The sequence below is a fragment of the Lynx rufus genome, unplaced genomic scaffold (genome assembly GCF_022079265.1).
Source record: "Lynx rufus isolate CCGP_SWC_20201006 ecotype Redwood Valley unplaced genomic scaffold, mLynRuf1.p SCAF_17, whole genome shotgun sequence".
NCBI classification, from domain to species: domain Eukaryota; kingdom Metazoa; phylum Chordata; class Mammalia; order Carnivora; family Felidae; genus Lynx; species Lynx rufus.
This window is the reverse complement of record NW_025814831.1, coordinates 14,132,478-14,157,892: the sequence shown is the minus strand read 5'-3', so window position 1 is coordinate 14,157,892 and position 25,415 is coordinate 14,132,478. Positions and strand designations below refer to the sequence as shown.

The 25,415-nt window shown below is 36.3% G+C and overlaps 1 protein-coding gene across 6 annotated transcripts in view; it reads right to left on the bottom strand.

Annotated features, from left to right (window-relative positions):
• Window positions 1-25,415, bottom strand: part of RPS6KA5 (ribosomal protein S6 kinase A5) — a 179,752-nt gene that overhangs the window by 45,314 nt on the left and 109,023 nt on the right. For 4 of the 6 annotated variants that reach the window (XM_047080216.1, XM_047080217.1, XM_047080218.1 and 1 more), the window contains 2 exons: window positions 4,279-4,362; window positions 2,237-2,340 (listed from right to left, as the gene is read on the bottom strand). In XM_047080216.1, the coding sequence (XP_046936172.1) occupies window positions 2,237-2,340; window positions 4,279-4,362 (188 nt within the window). Of the gene's footprint in view, window positions 1-1,301; window positions 1,458-2,236; window positions 2,341-4,278; window positions 4,363-11,494; window positions 11,549-25,415 lie in introns of those variants that run through there. The other 2 variants (XM_047080220.1, XM_047080221.1) reach the window with 2 other exon arrangements.

Sequence of the window (25,415 nt, the reverse complement as noted above, 5' to 3'; positions counted from 1 at the left end):
AGATGGCAGATCATGGGACTCCTCAGCCTCTATAATCTTGCGAGCCGATTCCACATAATACGTCTCCTTTTATACATACTTGCGTGCACATGCGTGCGCGCGCGTGCACACACACACACACACACACACACCCTATTGGTTTTGTTCCTCTGGAGAACCCTGATACAGTCTCACTCTCTATTTGTAGCCATTCTAGTGACTACACAGTGGTATCTCACTGTGGTTTAGTTTGCATTTCCCTAAAGACTAATGATGTTGGTCATCTTTTCACGTGCTTAGTTACCACTCATAGATCTTCTCTGGTGAACTGTTAAACTCTTTTGCCCATTTTTCAAAACAGGTTTTTTTTTTCCCCCTTGAGTTTTGAGAGTTATTTATGTATTCTGGAAGCCAGTCCTTTATCATATCCAGGATTTGTAATTTTCTCCCAGTCTGGGGTTTGTCTTTCCATTCTCTTAGTTTCTTTTGAAAAGCTCATGCACGCTATGTACTTAATTTTGAGGAAGCCCTATTTATCAGTGTTTTCTTTGATTGATTACACTTTTGGTGTCCTAAGAAATCTTTGCCTAACCCAAAATCACAAAGATTTTCATTTGTTTTCTTCCAGAAATTTTGTAGTTTTAGGTTTTACGTTTAGGTCTGTGATCTATTTTTAGTGAATTTTTCTATACAGTGCAAAGTATTTATTCAAGTTAATTTTTCCCCATATGATAGCCAATGGTTCTAGCATCTGTTGAAGGGACTATCTTTTTTCCACTAAATTGACGTTGTGCCTTTGTTAAAAAAAAAAATCAGTTGCCTATATTTCTGTGATTCCATGTCTGGGCTTTGTATTTTACCGATGATTTGTCTATCTTAATATGAACACCACAGTGTCTTAATTACTGTAGCCTGCAAACCTTGAAATCAACTTTGGTCTACTTTTTCAAAGGTGATGTGGCTATTCTAGGTCCTCCACATATCTCTATGCATTTTAGGTTGTCAATTTCTGTAAGAAAAAAAAAAAGCCTGCTGGGATTGGGATTGTGTTGAATCTACAGATCAGTTCAGAGAGAGATCACATCTTAACTATACTGAGTAGCTCCCAAACACATGTGTGTTTATCCATACTTCGCTGAATACTTTTGGGGTACCTTCTGCAAATCTCTGGACTTCTCTCTGGACTCTGCCCTGCAAACTCTAGCTGCCTGGTCTTCCTGGACTCTCACTTCCATCTCCTCAACTCTGCCTGGGTTTCCCCTCCCTGTGCTGCAGCCTAGATACTCTCTCAAGGCAGTAAGCTGGGCAATCATAGCGCTCACCTCGTTTATTTTCCGTCACTGTGTTCACTGTCCTTCATTGCTAGATGTTCAATGTCTTCAATATTGCTGTTGCATACATTTTGCCCATTTTAAAAACTGTTTCAGGCAGGAAAGTAAATCCGGGTCCCTGTTATTCCATCTTGGTAAGGAGTGGAAGTCTCAATTTTTTAATTTTTAATGTCAAATCTGTTCTCAAAGTTATAAAATTCAAGTAAAAACAGGACAAAAACATAACTAGTAATTAGTATAAAGTTTTATCACTGTTCGTTTATTTGTTCATTAACTCATTTCATTCCAAAAATATTTATTGAATTCTGCATAGTAAGCACTGTGCTAGCACGTGAGCATACAATGCTGAAGATCAAAGCCAGACATGCCCCTTGCTCTCACAGAGCTTACAATCTAGTGGGACAGACAGACATTAATCAAATAACTATGAACAAAAATGTAACACTGCAATTGCGATAACTGCTATGACGGAAAAGAATAGAATAATGCTATGATAACCTATAAGAGGGTGGTTTTATGGTATTTGTTTCTACTGAGAGTATGTAGCCAGGAGTTGAAGAGATCACTACTGTTTCTTTATTTGCAAAGAAATTACATTCAGTATACAGTGGGAAAAAAGTACCCAACAAATACAGTTCTCAATATATGATGTACTAGGTTAAGACAATATGCTAAGTGCTTTGGAGCACACAAAAATTTTGACACTATCCTTATGAGACTTAAGATCTAACTGGGCACAAAAAATATAGAGAAATATAAAGGCTATGTATCTACATTCTATGTGAATATAAATGAAAATTTACCACGAACGTTATTTTGTCTATCTTCATTAAAAACATTATCTTTTCTATCAGCCTATAATTGCAGAAATTTGGTTAAGTTCCTTTGATAAAACAATATATTTATTTTATTTTGTTAAGTCTTACCTAGATATCTCAGCTTGGGAATTCTTCTCTCCATCAACAGTGAAAGGAGACGCTCCAGTTAGTAACTCATACATTAGAACACCTAAACTCCACCAGTCAACTGCCTATAAAACAACAATGTCATTTTATAGAATATGAATATATATTTCATAAGACAAAATGAACAAAATAAAGCTATATATTTGGAAAATATTTTAACCAAAAGGTTTTGTATATAACTTTCTGTGTAAGGAGTATGAAATTAAGCACTTGCACGAAAGACATTTAGAGGACAAATATCGAGGTATCCTCACAAAAGAATGTAAACATAGTAAAGTCAATTAAGGGGCTAAAAGTGTTTTCATTATTTCCTAACTCATTAAGTAATAGTTTCAGTTTGGTTAATTTTTTTAAAATTTCTATTTATTTTTTAACTTTTTTTTAAGTTTATTTTGAGAGAGAGAGAGTGAGTGAGTGGAACAGAGCAGAGAGAGAGGGAGACAGAGAATCCCAAGCAGGCTCTGCACTGTCAGTACAGAGCCCGATGCAGGTCTCGAACCTGTGAACCGTGAGATGATGACCTGAGCTGAAGTCAAACATGTTAAATGAGCTACCCAGGCACCCTAATTAAAAAAAAATTGTAAATTTAAAATAAATTTTAAAAATTTTAAGTAAAATCTTTACACTTATGATGGAGGGGAAAAGGGAGCATTCAGCATTATTTATTTGTTTTTGAGAGAGAGAGAGAGAGGGCACATGAGTGAGCGAGGGGCAGAGAGAGAGAGAGAGAGAATCCCAAAAGGTGAAGAGAGAGAGGGAGATGGAGAACGGAGCCCAGAGTGGTGCTCAGGCTCACCCAATGCGGGGCTCGATCTCACGAACCAAACCATGAGACCATGACCTGAGACAAAGTCAGATGCTTAACCGACTGAGCCACCCAGGCGCCCCATTCAGCATTTTTATTGATTATTCTGCTCCAATAAGTATCATGAAATTCCTTGACCTTAAAGGGCAAAAATGAAAATGGTTGTTTTCATAACCACATAAATCAATTCCTCTTATAGAAACATTCACATACATCTTCATTTGTGTGAGCCACCTTTTTTTGGGAAGCATGAAGACACTTAATACAAAATAAAAGGAGATCTAAAAAAAAAAAAAAAGCAATCTAAATTGGAAACCAATTTATAAATGTAGTTACCTGAACTGAGAGCATACCAAATTATATATAATTTAGGAATTTTGATATATTGCAAATTAGTTCTTTTATAATTAGGCAAATCAAGATTTCAGTAATTTCTTGAACACACAAGCTTATACCAATGAGATATTAACTGGATGCTAAAATGTTTAACTCTGTGTCCCAACTTCAGGGCAAAGGTTTCAGAGATATGATGCAAAATTTATGAACCTAGAGCTATTTTAAAGAAAATACATAACCATGACATATGAAACATGATCAGGCAGACTGCAATCATAAAAGGAACAGTGTGGAGGCAGGTACGTTGATAAGCACTTTGCATATATTGTCACACTTAATTTAACTCAAAGTTGTCAAGCTGTTCCATGAATGGGAAAGAGTATTTATTGACTAGCTCTATTCTGGACCTCAGGTATGTAGGAATTCTAGGAGGTTCTAAAAGGTTTTCTTTCCTAAAAATTGGTTACTTAGGATGGGACTAAACAAATCTGTACCCTTTAATACAGGAAAAAATAGATTTTATAACAAAACTACTCAGAATGCTTCTTCTACAATCTTCGTTTTGCACATACAAAGGCAAGTGAGGTTTTTAGAGGGCTTAGGAAAACAGACTATCTTGAATCCTTGACTATCTCCAAGGATTGTTAGTATGCTTATTTCTGCTGAAGAGATAATCAACAGTCTTTTTCCTCTAAAACACTAGATACCATAATGTGTTCACGTATACAAAGCAAAGGAGAGAAAACAATGAAGGTAAGACAACACTAGAAAGAGGGCTCTGTTGAAGAGACTGTACTCAAGTTATTAACTAGGATTCTTACTGTACATTTTATAGAGATATATAAAGAAGTATGGAACATACCTTGTCATGTCCTGAATCTCCCCCTCTGACAATGTCTGGTGCCATGTATTCGATAGTTCCACAAAAGGAATATGCTCTTTCACCCTTAAACAATCAAACAAACAAAAAGGCATTTGATTTCAAACTAGTCTGACAAGTGACAAAAAAGGAAAGTTAATACTACATGTTACTGGTCAAGATAAACCACAGTAGCAAAGTAGTGGTAGAATCTGCTTGACAGACTCTCCCCCGCTTCTCACCAGGACAGATCATCACCTGTATAGTCAGTCCTGGGTGAACGTCCTGTTGAAAGACTTTGAGGCCTGAAATCTACCATCATCCATCCATCCATCCATCCACCCACCCACCCATCCAGCCGCCCATCCATCCATTCATCTATCTGTTCTTCTTCTTTGCTGTATGTAGTATATTTCAATTAGTGGTTTCTTGTACGATTCTCTTTGTAAAACTTCAAATAGTCCTAGTAGGGTACCAAGAACTGTCTAATACTTTACTACTTTATTTCCAGATCAGCAACATTGAGAAAACACTGGGAAACCTTAAGGAAAAAAAAAAAAAAAAAAAGACAGAGACCAAATGCTAAGAAGGGAATAGGGAGCCCAGAGATGAAAAATGATGAAAAAAATTCTTCCTACCTTATTTTTTCTAGGTTTGGCACTGCCAATCATATGCTCAGTAATGATGAGCAGAAGTGTTTTTATATAAAAAGACTGTCCTTAAAGACAGTTATTTCTCTTTTGTAGGGCTTTAAAAAGGTCTAGATTTGAAAACTAAATTTTTTAATGGATCAACTGTGTCATATGACTCATCCCAATGAAACAGAAGAAATATCTAAATTATTATACAGATATATAAAATAAAAAAAAGAACTCCTCTTTAATGGGACACAATTAATATGGCTGTACCTGAAACATTTTAAGGCACTTTGGTGCCATTAAAATATTTTAAAAAACTAAAGGAAGCTTTTCAATTTGTACTTTATTCTTCCTCCATCAGTAAGATTTTGAGATATAGGCATTCTTCTTATTTGCCAATTTCAAATGTAAAGAACATTACTCTAGCAATGTTACAGAATCAGCAGAAGTTCTCTATTTGTGTAAAGTTAAGCTCAAAGACAATACATGTAATGAATTGATATAAACACTTTGGTAACAAATATATTAAAACTACTTAATTGTAATTATATTAGATGGTTTAAGATTCATTTCTTTCTTTTTTATACTACATATGCTGAAAGATTACTATTCCTGAGTATAACGAAAATAAATAATTTACTTATGCTTAGATCTGCAGAAAATTTTCTTTTTTGTTACCTGGCAGAATATTGTCAATAAGTAGCTAATATAAAGCATATATCAAGTATCATTATCTCTCTGCTTCATCATTTCAGTACCAAATGCAAATTTTGTATCAAACTACAGAAAAATTAAAGCTAAATAAAATTGATTCCATTTAATTTACATATAAAAAGTAATGAATAATTTTAAACTTTGTTAGACATGCTTAGAAAAAATGTGTATATTAAGAAGCATTCATCTGTTCCTTGACTTATTTAAAAAGAAATACTACAAAATTACTCTTAAAAAAAATCCAAACTTCACAAAACCAGTGTTTGTAGTTAATACGCCATTTAGTATACAACAGCCTTTTTTTGGGTGAGCAAAAATCACTGTGTAGTTGACATAAAGAAACACGAAAATTACTGAATCATTGTATTTATCATTTGATCTCATCTAAGAAATACCTTTAAACCTATATCCTAAATCAAGTTTAGATATCCTGAAAAAAATATAAATAATACTCCAAACTGTTTTATGAGTAAAAAGAATGAGTTTGATTTATTGCTTCTCTAGATTTTATTTATTTAGAAAACTAGTCTTTTTAGCAAATATAAACTTTCACTGCCATTAATAGGCAGCTCCATGTCACAGACCATTTTGAAATCATGCACTTTTCCTTCTAAGTATGAGACAATGATTAAATTTTACAGAGTTATGAAAATATACACTCTCTTCTTCAAAATACTAGATATTCATGAAGTTTAGTGTTCAAAGGGTATAAGGCACATAGATCTTACTGATGAATGCCAGAAAGGTCTGACAGCCACCCCCACTTCTCATGTTTTACTTTCTCTGGCAATGAGAACTACACAGCTCAGCTCTTGAAGGTCTCAACAGAGAGGAAGCTCAGAACCATATTACGTGCTCAAAGATATCTCATCCACCTTCTCCGTATGAGTTTTGAGCTCCCTTTAAATCACTTTAGCTTCTCTGTTTTGTGTTTATTTGTTTGGGGGTGGTGGGTAGTGGAGGGGAGTAGGCAGTATCTACATTAATAAATAATTAATAATTACCTATTTGATCGAAATTCTAGGAGACAGAAAAATTAAAGCTTAAGTTTTGGGAAGTTCCAGTTACTGAGAAACGAGTGAAAAGCATTAGGAAAAGCATTTCTTAAGTTTCTCTGTTATTTTAAAACATTGCCATTTTAGCCTCTTGCAGTTCTGTACCTGCTTCCTCTTCCTCTGCCCCAATGGTAGTGTTACTCCCTCTGGGTTTTAAGTTTTAGTGTGTCAGCCTTGATTTCCTGAGAGTTTATCTTCTATGTGTAAAAATATCCCCAACTTACTTTTGAATTTGTATTTATCTGCTTAGGAAGATGCATGTTATCTGGAAAGTATACAGAATGCCTTTCAAATAATTCTATCAAGGAGATAAACTGATGAGGTATGACAGAGGAAGGTCTGCTGTGGGGGCAGGAAAGCATCCTAGGTAATATTTTATGAACTATGGTTTTATAAGGCTAGAATAACATAACTAAATTCTACTCATTACCATTTGTTCAAAATATCTTTACAGTATTATTTTAATATTTTAAAAAATACCCTAACCCTATTTAGGTCCACATTATTTTATAAATAATATTATTGATTAAAGCGAGCACAGAGTTAAGAGATTGTGAATGAGAATGTACTTAAATGTAAATATGGTAAAAGCAGTGTGCGTGTACCATTCTGGCAGATAAGACAGAGTGTTCTTGTGCTTAAGTGACCAGCTGATCAAGGAGGTTCCACTGTCTCTTGGAGAGAAAGATCAGATAGCACTGGACAAAAAAACAAAACAAAACAAAACAAAACAAAACAAAACAAAAACTGGCTCCCTTCTAAGAAAAAATCCAAATATAAACTTAAGTGACAAATTCTTAGGCATTTCTCAATAAACACTAGATTAAATCATTCTTAGCTTTTATTTGCCAATGTTTTATCCTGATCTTCTTTGCTTATGATAAATTTATAAATGCAAAATTACCAATGAAAAGTCTCATCCCCATCCTGTATTTTCTCCCATCCTAATTTTGTCAAATCTTGCAACAAATATCTAGAAATGTTTAATTTTAATTTTTAATTTTTAGTTTTTTAACATTTATTATCGAGACACAGAGAGACACAGAGCGTGAGCAGGGGAGGGGCAGAGAGTGGAGGAGACACAGAATCCGAAGCAGGCTCCAGGCTCTGAGCCGTCAGCACAGAGCCTGTTGCGGGGCTTGAACTTAGAAACTGAGAGATCTTGGCCTGAGCCGAAGTTGGACGCTTAACTGACTGAGCCACCCAGGTAGGTGCCCCTAGAAATGTTTGATTTTTAAAAAGAAGTAAATATTGCATTGCTAATCATCTAAGACTGTGCTCATGAGAAAGAGAGGGGAATCCCTAGATGCAAGCCACGAAGAGGGTGCCAAAAACCAGTGAGGTAGACATATGACCTGTGCTACAGCTGCAAAGGGAGGGCCTTTAGCTTAGAAAACAAATATGCCCCTTTTGAAATCAAATCCCAAGGCTTCTGCCTCTTGTAGACTTGAGGCCTGAATTTACTCTCCCCTCCTTGGTATGAGGAAGTGAGAAAATCTGGTCCAACGTGGTAATACTCTGGAACACATGACAGAACCAGACAAATTCCCACAATCCAGCTGGCCGAGGGTTCACACAGATAAAGCCCTGGAGTCTCAAAATTATTAAATAAGTGAACTAGACTCCCCAAACCAAACAGAAGGATTACTTGAAACACTAGAACAACATTCTATAAAAGACTAGTATATTGTAAAAGATCAAAGACATAAAGAAGGAAAATACCTATAAAATAATGTAGCGGCATAAAAAAGATGAGAAAGATATGAAAAGGAAGCAAACATTAACTATATAAATGAAAAAATGTACTAATGAACACAGGCTGATTAAACAAAGTAGACACAAATAAAGAGAGAATCTGAAAACCAGAAGATACACTTGAGAAAATATTGCAAAAGTCCCAAGCAGACTAAATAAAAATATATCCATGGGTGGCAAATTCCCATTCTTGAGTGATGGTTGTAAGTGTTTGCCTTATAAAAATTCCTTAACCCATACATTTATTTTGCTTTTGTTTTTACATATGTTTTATTTTAAAATAAAAAGATAAACTAGTCCATGAGTAGATATAGTCCATGACAGCTAAATTAACAATGAATTAGCAGTGCAAAATAAAGGCATTTTATTTGGGAAACTCTTTATCTCTCCTTCTATTCTGAATGGCAGCCTTGCTGGATAAAGAATTCTTGGCTGCATGTTTTTCCTATTTAGCACGTTGACTATATTCTGCCACTCCCTTCTTGCCTGCCAAGTTCCTGGGGACAGATCTGCTGTGAACCTGATCTGTCTTTCCTTGTAGGTTAAGGACTTTTTTTCCCCTTGCTGTTTTCAGTATTCTTTCTTTGTCTGTGTATTTTGTGAATTTGACTTTGATATGCCTTGGCAGTGGACAGCTTTCGTTGAATTTTAAGGGAGCTCTCTGTGCTTCTTGCATTTTGATGTCTGTGTCCTTCCCCAGATTAGGGAAGTTCTCAGCTATAACTTGTTCGAAGAAACCTTCTACTTCTTTTTCTCTCTTTTCATTTTCTGGGATTCCTATAATATGAATGTCATTCTGTTTCAGTAAGTCACTGAGTTCCCTAATACATTCATGATCCATCACTTTTCTTTTCAGCTTCATTATTTGCCATAATTTTATCTTCTTTATCACTCATTTGCTCCTCTACTTTGTCCATCCTTGTTTTTATGGACTCCATTTGGGTTTGCATCTCACAGCAGTTTTAATTTTGGCATAACTAGATTTTAGTTCTTTTATCTCTGCAGAAAGGGATTCTCTAGTGTTTTCTATGCTTTTCTCAAGCCCAGCTAGTATGCTTATAATTGTTGTTTTAAATTCTAGTTCAGACATATTATATCTGTAGCGATTAAATCTCTGGTTGTGAGATCTATTTCCTCTTCTTTCTTTTGGGGTGAATTTCTCCATCTTGTCATTTTGTCCAGAAAAGAAAAGAAAAGAAGAAAACACACACACACACACACACACAGACACAACAAAGAAAAAAAAGCAAAAAAAAAAAAAAAAAAGTAAAAAAAAAACCCAAAACAAAAAAACACTAGGTCCTGGGTGTGTTCTGGTCTGCTGGTTAAAAGAATCTAGATCCTAAATTAAATTAAATTAAATTAAATTAAATTAAATTAAATTAAATTAAATTAAAATTAAAACCATATATAAAATATTTTTAAAATAATAAAAAATTTTTAAAGGAATTAAAAAAAAGAAATGGAAAAAATAAAGAATGAAAATAAAAAGGAAGCTAGATTTGAATTCCCGTAGTAGACTTGGTACAAGCTAGTTGTTTGTGCTGGTCCTTCTGGTGGAGGTGCCCGTCGCACTGATTCTCATGTGAACTTGCCCTAGTGTAGACGCACCTCCAAAGTGCAGCGGGGTGAGACTTGGTAGAAGTGGCTTCAGCCTCTACTATGTGGCACAGTTTTGCTCCCTGAAGGCTTTCAGTGCTGATGAGGGAGGATGAATGTGGCAGCACCCTGGTCTCTAGCCCTGGAGCTGAACATTCGCACCCCCACTCCTCAGGTCACCCTCACAGAAGAGCAATCAATATCCCTCAGCTGTCGCCAGTTGCCATCAGAAGCCTCTGTTCACCCAGCCTGTGTCCGAGCTTTTTCATCTCAGGTGCGCAACTGAGTTTCAAAATCTAAATTTTGGGGACTTCCGCAGCACAGACCCACACTGTTCCTCTGGGTGATCACCTTGTCATGCTTTTGCAGTTTGCTGGCTGTGCAAGGAAAGTGGCTGCACAGGGGTTCAGACTTTATGGCAAAACAGAGCAAAAAGCCAGCACTCCAGCTCCCTGCCCTCAACAGGAACCCCCTGCCCTCCCCGTCCCCCACTCCTATGCCTGGAAACAGTGCAGCATGTTGGTGCCACCCTTTCTTCTTGAGACCCAGGGGACCCTCAGTACATGCTGTCATTCCTGGGACTCCACCCCACTAAGCACCTTTAAGCCACGCATGTCCCCGATGGTAGTGGACTTCTGAAAGTTCCAATTTTCCATTCCCTTGCTTATAATACTTTGCCGTAGCATCCATAAGCAGGCTCCCTCCCCACCACCTTACCCACAGTTATTTCTCCCCCAAGTCAACTCTCTGCACCTCCTACCTTCCAAAACGTGGTTGCTTTTCTACTTGTAGACTTGCAGTTTTTGTTCTCTCAGACCTCCAAGTGATTTCTTGGGTGTTCAGAATGATTTGATAACTGTCTAGCTGTGTTTGAGGGACGAGACAAGCTTAGGATCCTCCTACTCCTCCACCATCTTAACTTCCCCATAAAGGCATTTTAAAACAAACAGAATTTACTATTCATTAATCCTTGTTAAAAAGACCCCTAAAAGATGCAGTTCAGCAATAAACTGAACTCACAAGAAAAGAGTTAAGTTATAAGAAGCAATAGTGAACAGAGAAAACAGGTAAACATGTGAGAAAATCTAAACAAGTAGTGAATTTATAAAATGAAAATTACACAATAATGATTAATTTGGGGGAATATAATACAAGGTAGGGCTAAATACTAAGTAACAATAATACAGAAAATGAAATGGATCATTGAGGTTAAAACACTCCATGTTCTTGTAGTGGTCATGACAATTATAGACATAATTGTTAAGTCAGTATATAAGTTAACAGAACAGATATAACTTCTAGACCATTAGGGAGAAATGAAACAAAGAAATCCTAATAATCTAAATAGGAAAGGAGGGGGAGAAAGCAAAGAGAAATTGTGATAAAGAGAAACACATAGCAAGATAAGAGAAATAAGTAAAAATATATCAGTAATCATAATATACAGATTTAACTCACCAGTTAAAAGATAGAAACTCTCTGGATCAAAAACAAAATCCAGCTATATGTTATTTACAAAAGGCACACCTAAAACATAATGACAAAGAAATATTGAAAGTAAAGAGATGGAAAAAGATATATCAGACCAGCACTAGCCAACAGAAAGCTGGAGTATTTTATTAATAGCAAGAAAATAAACTTTAAGGCAAAAGGGATTATTAAAATTAGGTAGAGTCATTGAATAATAATAAAAGGAACATTTCACTAGGAAAATAATACTATCCCAAACCTCAGTATACTCAACATTTGTTGAAAAGCCTTAAAAAGCAAAAATGGAGAGATGTTTAAGAAGAAATGGACAAATCCACAACCATAGCAGGCATTTTAACATATCTTTTTTATAACTGACTAATCAAGCAGGAAAGTAATTAGTGAAGCTATAGAAGATTTACATGATGTTCCTGAGAATACCCCAAACTTTATATGTAATAGTTAGAGAATACACATTCTTTTCAGGCATATATGTCATATTTATAGAAATTAACCATGTAATAGATCACGAAGAAAATCTCCAATTCTACAGAAATAAAATTATATATATTTTGTTCTCCATACAGAAAGCAATAAAATTAGAACTCATTTACAAAAAGACAACCCAAAATTCCTATATATTTGAAAACCTAAAAACCCATTTCTAAATAATTCATGGCCCAAAGGAAAAAAAAAACCCACAATGCATATTAGACTATTTCAATAACAATAAATATCTTATATATCAGAACTGGTGAGATATATCTAAAAGTTGTTCTTAGAAATTATCTCATTAAAAATGGAAAGATTAAATATAGTGAGCTGGAGGTCTGACTCAAAAGTTTAGAAAAAGAATATGAACGCAACACTTGAAAAGTAAAAGGAACAAAGGAACATCAGCAAAGAAATAGAAAAAAATGAGAAACTTGACAAAAGCTGTTTTTTGGAAGAGATTAAAACGGACAAATTTCTAGCAAACTGATCAAGAAAAAAGAGAAAAGTTATAGATCAATAAAAAGGAAACTTTACTACACTCAAAACAGAGATTAAAATATAAGTGAATTCTATGAACAAATGATACCAAGGAATTTAAAAAGAAAAAAGATAACATTTTTCTATAAAAATACAACTTACCAGAGTTGACTGAAGAAGAAATTGAAAACCACATATAATTATACATATTTTTAAAACATTAAATAAGTATTTGAAAAGCTACTCACACTCGGGGGGGGGGAGAAAAAAAATTACATTCTGATAGCTATACATGTGCAGTAAGAGGAAATATTAAGAGGAATAGGATTTCTATCTATATATCTGATTCTAAATTCATTTCATGATGTTGGTATATAATCTTGATACCAAAATCAGACAAATGTAATATTAGAAAATTATATGTCAACTGGAAAATAAAGTCCAAAATAAAATATTAGCAAACAAGATCCAGCAAAGTGTAAAAAAATATATAATAAAATATAGAAAGTAAAGTTTTTTCCAAGAATTGAAAGATGGCTTAACACTCAACAACATAAAGTTATTAATATAACTCACAACACTAGGTGATTAAAGAGAAAAACTATAAGAATTTCTTTATATCAATAAACAATTAGAAACTGAGAATTCATCTACTAAAACCCTAAACACCATACTAAATTGTAAAACCCAAGACACATAGCCTTAAAGTAAACAAGCAAGAATACACACGAATAAAAGGGCAATAAAACCAAACCAAACCATCCATTCACAAACACACAGAATAAAAATAATGAGAATCACAAAGATATAAAACCATCATTACTGACAAACAGTGGTTCTGATTTTCTCTTAATATAGTCATATACTTAAAAAATCCAAGTGAATCTGTAAGTTACTGGAATATGAATTCAGCAACATTGCTTTGTACAAGATCAACATTCCTGTAGTGCCAAAAAACCCCATATTCTTATTTTTGTAAATTGGAATAAAACTTATAAAGTTAACAGAAATGAATCTAATGATATAAGTACAAGCATTACACAGGAAGTTATAAAGTATTATTAAAAGAAATAAAAGATAATAACTGGGAAGGTAGGACTATTTATTTATGGTAATTAATCAGAAGATTCACTATCCAAAGATCACAGTTATTTCCGAATTAATTTATCAGTTTAATTCTATAATTCACATGGAGGAACAAAAGACCAAGAATAGAGAATACAGAGAAGAGAGTGAAGGAAGATCAGATGAAAGGAGGAGAGAATGGCAGGGTAAGAGTGAAGAAGAGAAAGATCTCACCTTTCCAGATTTAACACTTACTATAAAGTCATGGCCTTTAAGATTTTTTATTTTGACTCAGAGAGAAGCAACCAGAAGAATGAAACTGAGTAAAGAGAAACAGAACAGAAATAGACTCACAGGCATGTATAGGAATTTGGCATATGACAGAAGGTACCTTTCAAATCAGCAGGGAAAAGATTAACTGACCATTCACTGATCGTGAACTATCAACTGGATTATCTATAAAAAGAGATAAAATAATATCCCCACTTTGTTTTATATTCAGAAATTAATTCCTATTAAATTAACATTTTAATGTGCTCATTTTTAAAAGAAAATAAAAGCAAATATCTTAGTGCACTGAGATAAAAAGAGATTATGTTTTTAAAAATTCAAAGAAATCAACAACCCAATTTACACCTCAAGGAACTAGAAAAAGAAAAACTAAAAGCAGCGGGAAAATAAATAAGTACAGCACAAAGAAATGAAACAAGAATAGAAAAACAATAGAAAAAAACTAACAAAACTAAGAGATGGTTTTTTGAAAATATCAACAAGACTGACAAACTCTTAGCTACATTAATAAAAATATTCAAATAAGTAAAATCAGAAATGAAAGAGAAGACATAAGAAAATGAAAGAGAAGACATAAGAAGCTACTATTGGGGTGCCTGGGTGTCTCAGTCAGTTAAGTGTCTGACTCTTGATTTTGGTTCATGGTTGTGGGATTGAGCCCCAAATTGGGCTCTGTGATGGGCATGGAGCCTGCTTGGGGTTCTCTCTCTCTCTCTCTCTCTCTCTCTCTCTCTCTCTCTCTCCCCCCCCCCGCCGCTCATGCTCTTTCCTTCTCTCTCTCTAAAATAAAGGAGGTAAAAATTTAAAAAAAAGAAATAACTATGAACAATTATACACCAACAAATTGGATAATCTAGAATGGATAAATTCCTAGAAACATAATTTATCAAGACTGAATCGTAGAGAAATAGAAAGTTCTGAACAGAACCATGATCAGTAAGGAGATTAAATCAGCAATCAAACACCCTTCCCCCACCCACCTCCCTCCCCGAATAAGCTCAGGACCAGATGGCTTGAAGGAAAATTCTAAAAAACATTTAAAGAATGTCCTCACTTTTTCAAAAAACCGAAGAACATACTTTTAAACTCATCAGATGAGGCCAGCATTACTCTGATACCAAAGCCAGCAAAAGATACTGCAAGAAAAGAAAACTACAGCCTTATATTTCTGGTGAAAACTGATACAAAAATCCTAACAAAATATTAGCAAACCAAATTCAACAGCACGCTAAAAGGTCTATGTAACATGATCAAGTGAGGTTTATTCCTGGAATGCAAGGATGGTTCAAGATTTCAAAGTTAATCAATATAATACACCACATTAACAGAATGAAGAACAGAAGAACAGAATGAAGAAAAATTCAAGTGATGCAGAAACAGCATTTGAGGGGCACCTGGGTGGCTCAGTCAGTAGAGCATCCAACTCTTGATTTTGGCTCAGGTCATGATCTCATGGTTTTGTGAGTTTGAGCCCTGCATCAAGGCTTCAGTGCAGAGTCTGCTTAAGATTCTCTCCCTCTCTCTGCTCCCCCCTCCCCCCGCCACTCACACTCTCTGTCTCTCTCAGGATACATAAATAAACTTAAAAAAAACACTCAGCAACAAAGTAGGAATAGAAAGAAACTACCTCAACATAGTAAAGACCGTATATGAAAAGCCTACAGCAAACATCCATACTCAATGGTGAAAAATGGAAATTTCCTCTAAGATCAGTAACAAAGTAAGGATGTTCCCTCTTACCACTTCTATTTCATACAGCACTGGAAGTCCAATCCAGAGCAATTAGGCAAGAAAAAGAAATAAAAGACATCCAAATTGAAAAGGAGAAAGTAAAATTATCTCTGCTTGTAGATGATATAATCTTATATGTAGAAAACCCTAAAGATTACACACACACACACACACACACACACACACACACACACACACATACTATTAGAATAAGTACATATAGCAAAGTTACAGGACAGAAGATCAACATACTAAAATCAGTTGCATTTCTTTACACTAACAATGAACAATCTAAAAAAAAAATCCCATTTAAAATAGCATCAAAAATAACAAAATGCTTAGAAATTAATACAACCAATAAGTCAAAAGACCTGACAGTGAACATTACAAAATACTGTGAAAGGAATTAAAGAAGATAGAAATAAAAAGAAAGACATCCCCTGCTTGTGGATTGGAAGACATAATATTGTGAAAATGTCCATACTACCCAGAATAATCTAAAGATTCAATGTAACTCCTATCAAAATCCCAATGGCATTTTTTTTTGCAAAAATTAAGAAAAATCTTAAAATTCATATGGAATCTCAAGGAACCCTGAATAGCCAAAATAATCTTGAGAAAGAAAGAAAAGTTGGCAGTCACACTTCCTGATTTCAAAACATATTTCAAAGTTACAGTAAATAATACATCTTTGTAGTGGAATTAAGACAAATATATAGAGCAATGGAACAAAACACAGAGCCCAGCAATAAACCTTACAGCGCATATGGTCAAGACCACACGTGAACAAAGGATGGTCTCTTCAACAAATGATGCTGGGAAAACTGGAAAGCCACATGCAAAAGGATGAAGTTGGGCCCTTACTTTGCACCAAATACAAAAATTAACTCAAAAAAGACTAAAGATCTAAATGTAAAATCTAAAACTATAAAACTCCTAGAAGAAAAAACAAGTTTCGTGACACTGGATTTGGCAACGATTTCTCGGATATGATACCAAAAGGACAAGTACAAAAGCTGACAAATGGGACAATATCAAAATTAAAAGCTTCCTTGCATCGAAGGAAACAAAGTGAAAAGACAACCTATAGAATGGGAGAGAAAATTTTCAAATCACATATCTGATAAGTGGTTAATATCCAGAATATATAAAGAACTACAACTAAACAACAACAAAAAGTAAATAATCTGATTTTAAAAATGCAAAGCGGGGTGCCTGGATGGCTCAGCCAATTAACTGTCTAACTCTTGATTTTGGCTCAGGTCATGATCTCGTGGTTCATGAGTTCAAGCCTCACATCAGGCTCTGTCTGCACCGACAGTGTGGAGCCTGCTTGAGATTCTCTCTCTCCTCTCTCTCTGCTCCTCCTCACTCCCCCCTCCTCTCAAAATAAATAAATAAACTTAAAGAAAATAGGCAAAGAATTTCAGCATTCTTCCAAAGATGATATACAAATGGTCGAAAAGCATACGAAAAGATGCTCAACATCACTCATTGCATCATTAATGCAAATAAAAACTACAATGAACTATCACTTCATGCTCATTAGGAGGGCTGCTATCAGAAAAGCAGAAATAATAAATACAGGTGAGAATGTGGAGAAACTGGAACCCTTGCACACAGTTGGTAGGAATGTAAAATGGTGCAGCCGCTATGGGACACATTATGGACATTCCTCAAAAAATTAAAAATAAAATTATCATGAGGGAAAATAAATAAAATGTTATAATCATATGATCCACCAATCCTACTTCTGGATATATATCTAAAATAACTGGTAGCATAATCTCAAAGAGATATTTGTACAACTATGTTCACTGCAGCATTGTTTACAATAGCCAATAAGTGCAAGCAACCCAAATGTCCCTTAGTGGATGAATGCATAAACAAAGTATGATATATACATATATTATAATATTATTTAGCCTTAAAAAAGAAGGAAATCCCAGGATGCCTGGGTGGCTCAGGCAGTTAAAGCATCTGACTTCGGTTCAGGTCATGATCTCGCCATTCCCAAGTTTGAACCCCGTGTCAGGCTCTGTGCTGACAGCTCAGAGCCTGGAGCTTGCTTCGGATTCTGTGTCTGTCTGTCTGTCTCTGTCTCTGTCTCTGTCTCTGTCTCTGTCTCTGTCTCTCTCTCTCTCTCCCCCCCGCTCACACTCTGTCTCTCTCTCTCTCTCTCTCTCTCAAAAATAAAATAAACATTAAAAAAAAAAGGAAATCCTGTCACTTGCTACAACGTGAATGAACTTTGAGGACATTATGTTAACTGAAGTAAACCAGTCACAAAAAAGATAAACGCTGTAAGATTCTACTTATACTAGGTATCTAAAGTAGTCAAACTCATAGATACAGTGTAGAATATTGGTTTGCAGGGGCTAGGGAGGGGAAAAAATGGGGAGTTGTTGCTCAATGGGTGTAGCGTTTAGTTGCAAGATAAAAAAAAATTCTACAGACCTGTTACACAACAACGTGAATATAGTTAGTACTACTGATCTACACTTAAAATTAGTTAAGATGATGGGGCGCCTGGGTGGCTCAGTCAGTTAAGCATCTGACTCTTGATCTTGGCTCAGGTCATGATCTCTTGGTTCACGGGATCGAGCCCTGCATCAGGCTCTGTATTGACAGCACGGAGCCAGCTTGGGATTCCCTCTCTCTCTCCACCTCACTCTGCCCCTCCCCAACTCATGCTCACTCTCTCTCTCTCTCAAAATAAATAAACATTTTAAAAATAGTGAAGATTGGGGCGCCTGGGTGGCGCAGTCGGTTAAGCGTCCGACTTCAGCCAGGTCACGATCTCGCGGCCCGTGAGTTCGAGCCCCGCGTCGGGCTCTGGGCTGATGGCTCAGAGCCTGGAGCCTGTTTCCAATTCTGTGTTTCCCTCTCCCTCTGCCCCTCCCCCGTTCATGCTCTGTCTCTCTCTGTCCCAAAAATAAAATAAAAACGTTGAAAAAAAAATTTAAAAAAAATAGTGAAGATTATAATTTTTATGTGTATTTTCTTTTTTTTTTTATTTTTTATTTTTTTTTAATTTTTTTTTTTTCAACGTTTATTTATTTTTGGGACAGAGAGAGACAGAGCATGAACGGGGGAGGAGCAGAGAGAGAGGGAGACACAGAATCGGAAACAGGCTCCAGGCTCCGAGCCATCAGCCCAGAGCCCGACGCGGGGCTCGAACTCACGGACCGCGAGATCGTGACCTGGCTGAAGTCGGACGCTTAACCGACTGCGCCACCCAGGCGCCCCTATGTGTATTTTCTAAAATTAAAAATTTTACATAATCAAATATAAACATTAAATGATTATAGTAAATTTGATTTTATTAAAATGTCAAATCTGATGATGGCAAAAATATCATTCAAAACAAGTGAAAGACTTGGAAAAGAAATATGTATAATTACAAATGACAGGTATCTAGAATATTTAAAGAACTTTAGCAAACCAATAATATCAGAAAAAAAAACTTCAATACTGTGATAAACACAGAAAGCTAAATGAATCTCAGTAGGATAATGGGTAAGTAAACTGGATAATTCGCATCAAAGAATATTATACAGAGGGTAAAGTGAATGAAATAGATTCATACTGATCAACTTGGATAAATTTCAAAAATAAGTCAAATAAAACAATTTGCATATGGTATGTCATTTATGTCCATTTTAGGAACACAAGCTAATAGTATATATAGTTTATGGATATACACATCTGAAGTAGGGGCACTAAAACAGGATTAAATTCAACCCACCATCTGCCTTTTGCCTGCACTTGTTAAGCAAAATGTGCTTGGAGTAAAACATAGAATCAGGTTGACCAATTTCACTTTAAATTCACGACTGTGAACCTCGAGCAGGCCTTTAATGCTGCCCAGCAAACGCACTCATTTCCTAATCCATTCATTCTCCCACGGACATGACTGCTTATTTTGTATCTTCTCCTCTCTCCTCAAACTCCAGTGTCTCCTTCTTTTCCCTCCTCACTTTCAGTGAGAACACAGAAGCAATCAGAAAAGACCCTCTATGAGCTCCCACTACCACATCTTGACAGCCACCTGCTTCTGTGCCCAGGAACTCACCCTTCTCTGTTCCTAAGGATGAACTGACAAAGCCACTAGCTAAGAACTACATCCCCACTTGTGCACCGAGTTTATCCCTCCCAAGGTCCAGCATCTCCCCCCCATCTCTTATTATTATATCGACCCCCCACTTCCTTTACAGGAATGTGTCAACCAGCATATGACGTCTGTCATTTCTCCCGCCTTATAATAAAGAGACCTCTTTTGACCCCGCTTCATCCTCTGCTGCCCTCTCCACACGATTTCACTATTCCTTTTTACAGAAAACCCCAAGGTTGCCTTTATTGGTAGAGGACAATATGTCTATTCCCATTCTCTCTCTCTTGAGGTTTAAATTGAGCCAATGATCAATCTCCTGTCCTCACCTTACTTGAGTAAACAACAGTATTTGACATAGTTGATCTTGTTCGTCCTTGAAACATTTCTTCACGTGGTTTCTAAGATAACACACTCGCCTGTCTTCTTCCCAACTTTCCAGTTTCCTTTGCTGGTGCCTCTTCCTCTCTTTACTCTCCATGTTGGAGTAGCCAGGGCTCAGAGTTTAGTCCCTTTTTCTCTTCTATCTGTACTTACCCTGCTGATATTCTCCTCAATTTTCATGATTTTAAATATACTGGCAAATTCCAAATCTGTATCTCTAGATGGGACTTCTCCCCCACACTCCAGACTCCTATGTCCTATTGCCTCCTGGACATCTCTGTAAGTCTAATAGTCATCTCAAAACTCAAGCTGCTCAAATGAACTCCTCCACTTACCCCAAATCTTCTTTCCATCTGAAGTCCACTAGTTGACGGAGACCTCATCCTTCCAGACTCTCTAACCAAAAAACTTAGGGCCCCCCTGATTCTTCTTGCTCTCTCACACCCCACACCCAACCCATCAAGAACTTTCATCATCTCTAATGTCAAAATATATCTAAACTCTGACTACTTATTACAACCTACTCTGCTAGCCCATGGTCTAAACTAGCCATTACCATCTCTTGCTGGGATTAATGCAAAAGCTTACTAACTGGTCTCCATGTCTCTAGACTTGTCCCACTATTAGAACAGCATGCTTGGCAAATCGAATTACTCTTCTAAAATAAGTCAGATCCTCTCCCTCCCCTACTCGAATCTCTCCAATGGCCCCCACTTCACTAAAAGAAGCCGTAGTCCTTACAACAGTCTTCGATGCCCTACATGACCTGTACAATCCTCCCTCTGTATGACTGCCTGAACACCCCGACTTTCTGCTACTCTAACCGTCAGTCATTTTACACACTTACACTGCACTCCTCTCTGTTCCACAAACAGCCCAGACATATTCCCACCTGGGATCTTTCACGCTGGCTGATCCCTCTACCTAGAAATCTCTTTCCTAAGATACGGACATGGTTCACACTCTCACTTTCTTTGTGTCTCTACTCAACTGTCACTTTCTCAGCAAGGCCATTCCTGATTACCTGATTTAAAAGTGCAACCTTTCTCACCCTGATACCCCCATTCCTCTTTCCTAGTGTACTTGTCTTCTTGTAACTTACTACTATCTACCATATTCCATACATGTTTTTACTCATTTTCCTGTTACTGGCTGCCCCCCTGTCTAGAGGAAAGATTTCTGTCCATTTTGTTCATTGCTAGATTTCAACACTAGATAGAACTCTGCCTGGATCACAGTAGACATTCAATTGATATTTGCTGAGTGGAAAAAAATACAAAATGTTTATAAGTGCATATGTGAATAGTGGGTGCACAGATTCTGTTGTATCACTTTTTTATATTTTTACTAGTTAAGTATTGCACAATGTAAAAAATTAAAAAAAGATATTTAAAAGATATAAACATTTATTCATCCCATTTATTCAGGGTTGATTAGTATTCCAGAATATTTTTTGCCAAATTCCCCTTAAGGGCTTGAAAATCCCTGACACTCAACATGGTTTTAAATAATTTTCCCTTTATTATGGTCTATTTTCAGGTTAATGCATCCTATGTTAATATAGAATAATGTGACTGCTAAATACAATTTTCAAGTAAATAAAAATTATATATATTTACCCTTATTTGAACAATGGAACACATGATAGAAGTTTCTGTGAAAAGAATCTCCACTCAAAAGTTGTCCCTGCTTGTTCTGTGATGCCATTTACATTAAACCTGTCCACTGAACTTATACATTGAACCTGCCTTATTTTCATTTTTTAAATTAAAAAAAATTTTTTTTAGAGAAAGAGCGAGTGAGCTGGGGAGAGACAAAAAATCTTAAGCAAGCTCCACGCTCAGCCCAGAGCTAGACACGGGGCTCTATTCTGCAATCCTGGGATCATGACCTGAGCCAAAATTAACAGTTGGACCCTTAACCGACTGAGCCACCCAAGTGCCCCAAACCTGCCGTAAAATAGATAGTATAACGATAAGTCTTAACAGAGCCAATAATTTTTAAAAATTTTTTAGTATTTATTTTTGAGAGAGAGAGAGACGGAGCGTGAGCAGGAGGAGGGATGGCGCAGAGAGAGAGGGAGGCACAGAATCGGAAGCAGCAGAGCCAATAATTTCTACTGTAAGAAAAGTTATAAAGCAATCTGTGCGGCAGACATCTAAGGGCAAAGCCCTATCTGTCTCCCTTCCCCTGACAGATACCTGACAGAAAAACATTGCAAAAACAATGGCTGAAACTAACGTGCTAGCATCTGCAAATTGCATAATACTGTTTGAGTAGAAGAAAAACTGGAGCAACAGAAAAATGCTCTGACTGGTTTCTAGGCCTCCTGTTTTCCCAACACTTCCATCTCAGTGTTGACCCTAAAATAACTAAAATTATCCTAAAGTCACTCAGCTTGGCAAGTGACTGACAAGACTTGCTTACAGAGACTTACTTAATACGTTCTTCAGGAGCACATGCCAATGCAAAGAATCGTGAACATATGTCACTACAAATTAGGCAGGAGGGGGAGAGAAGTAACTAGAAAGCTGCCTTAGAGAGGAGGGTTATCTGACTCCCAGTGCAAACATGCTCTTTATGGGTCCTGAACCTCCCCAGGCATCTTGTGATATATATGTCACAACAGCAGAATGCTGCAAATGACATTATTAACCAGGCGTTCATTAAAGATGTACTTTAAAACTTTCTTACAAATCAGAAAAGGGAGAATAATTAAGATTCTCATCTGTCTATTTTAATTTTGCTCACAGTAATCTAAAATTTGAACAGTATGTCCTACAAGTAGAAACTGATATTTATTTACTGCTTCACACATTAGAACATACTTTCATAAGCACCAACTCATTTTGTCCATATTATGATCCTATCAATTAGATATGACAGCTATTATTTTACAGATGAAGAAACTAAGACTGAGAGGGGTTAATGACTAAGTGGCTTGCCCAGAGTCACACAGCCACAAAGAGGAGAACTGAAAAAGATCCTCTTACTTTAGTACATGTTCCATCCAGTATATAAGCCTTTATATGTTCAAAAAATTAATTAATGAAGGGGCGCCTGGGTGGCGCAGTCGGTTGGGCGTCCGACTTCAGCCAGGTCACGATCTCGCGGTCCGTGAGTTCGAGCCCCACGTCAGGCTCTGGGCTGATGGCTCAGAGCCTGGAGCCTGTTTCCGATTCTGTGTCTCCCTCTCTCTCTGCCCCTCCCCCGTTCATGCTCTGTCTCTCTGTGTCCCCCAAAAATAAATAAACGTTGAAAAAAAAAATTAAAAAATTAATTAATGAATAACATCATTTTATAAGCGAAGGTACATTTTTCTATTTTCTGTAAAGAGAAAATAGTGATTAATCCACAGGCCTGTCCCTTTAAAGTATATTATAGTTTGGCAGTATGTTATAGTTTAGCTACTTCTATTTTAAATGTTGGGGTCCTCTGTCCCAAAAATAAATAAACGTTGAAAAAAAAAATTTAAAAAAAAAAAAAAAAAAAAAAAGGGGGCGCCTGGGTGGCGCAGTCGGTTAAGCGTCCGACTTCAGCCAGGTCACGATCTCGCAGTCCCTGAGTTCGAGCCCCGCGTCAGGCTCTGGGCTGATGGCTCAGAGCCTGGAGCCTGTTTCCGATTCTGTGTCTCCCTCTCTCTCTGCCCCTCCCCCGTTCATGCTCGGTCTCTCTCTGTCCCAAAAATAAATAAACGTTGAAAAAAAAAATTAAAAAAAAAAAAATAAATGTTGGGGTCATTATTTTTCTGCTACTTTTATTTAGCTACCTGTAGGTTGATGTTAATAACCTGTTGTGATATTTGTAAATGTTCAATATGAAATTATGAAAACATAGAATGCATGCACTATTTAAGTATAGGGTAACTAGGGGCGCTTAGGTGGCTCAGTCTGTTAAGTGTCTAACTTTGGCTGAGGTCATGATCTCATGGTTTGTGGGTTTGAGCCCCATGTCGGGCTCTGTGCTAAAAGATCAGAGCCTGAAGAATGCTTCAGATTCTGTGTCCCTACTCTCTCTCTACCCCTCCCCCACTTGTGCTCTGTCTCTCTCTCTCTCTCTCAAAAATAAACATCAAAAAAATTTTAAGTATAGGGTAACTAATAATACATTAATGTATCATTTTGACATTGTTTATGAAGAGGTAAAAACAAACCCCTTTTAAAAATAGTGTTTAAAAAAAATTTTTTAATGTTTATTTTTGAGAGAGAAAGACAGACAGACAGAGTGCTAGTAGGGGAGGAGCAAAGAGAGACGGAGACACAGAATCTGAAGCAGGTTCCAGGCTTTGAGCTATCAGCACAGAACCCAATGTGGAGCTTGAACCCACAAGTGGTGAGATCATGACCTGAGCTGAAGTCGGGCACTCAACCGACTGAGCCACCTAGGCGCCCCCCTAAACAAATGTTTTTGAAGTCTTCAATGTTAGAATCATACATCCGATACCTAGCAAATGTCTGACTTACATTAGGAACTCAACAAATGTTTACCGAATTGTACTCTCAAGAAATCCTCTGAAGGACATAGGCTAGCATACAGGTATTTAGAAATGTCTTCTTTTATTCTTAGAGTCTCAGGGGATTTATCAAATTCTATGATTGAGAAAAGAACATATCAAAAGTATCAAACTTGTAAAGTATTCATTATCATATAAAAGACTTTAAAGATTTCTAAAATAAATCAATTTTATCCTGTTTACAATCCAGTTTAGCAAACTATAATCTAGAAATAATTAATTATATGAATATTTGACAAATACCTCTCAATAGAGGCTCATCAGGGCAAAGAATTTGTTATGTTCCCCACTATATTTCCAGGGTCTAGTACAATACCTGACATACTGTACTCAATATTTGCTCAATTGTTAAATTAACAAATACACAGAGACATGAATATTACACCATGAACAGAAACTTTAAAGGTTATTTTAAAAGTACACATTTTTTATACTAAGTAAACTCCTAAAAATTAAAAAAGAAGTACATTTCCCAGACCAAATGAGGGCAGAATTTATAACACAAAATTGCAACACGCTGAAGGAGAAACAGATTTGGGTGGGGGGAAGACAAGCTTGGTTTTGGAAATGTTGAGCTTGAGGAGCTACAAAAGTGTCAAGTGGAAATACAGTAGAAGCATGTTAGGGTCTGGAGCCCAAAAGAGAGGTCAGAGTTGCCATACATATTTAAGAATCACCAGCCTAAAGGGAGAGAGTAAGGCATAGAGAGAGAAGAGCACTTAGTATTTAACTGTGAGGAACACTTGGGTAAAAGAGGAAAAGCCTGCAAAAGATAGTGAGAGAGATAAGGAAAGCCAGGGGACCGTGGTGTCACGGAGCCAAAGTAAGAAGCAATTTCTAGT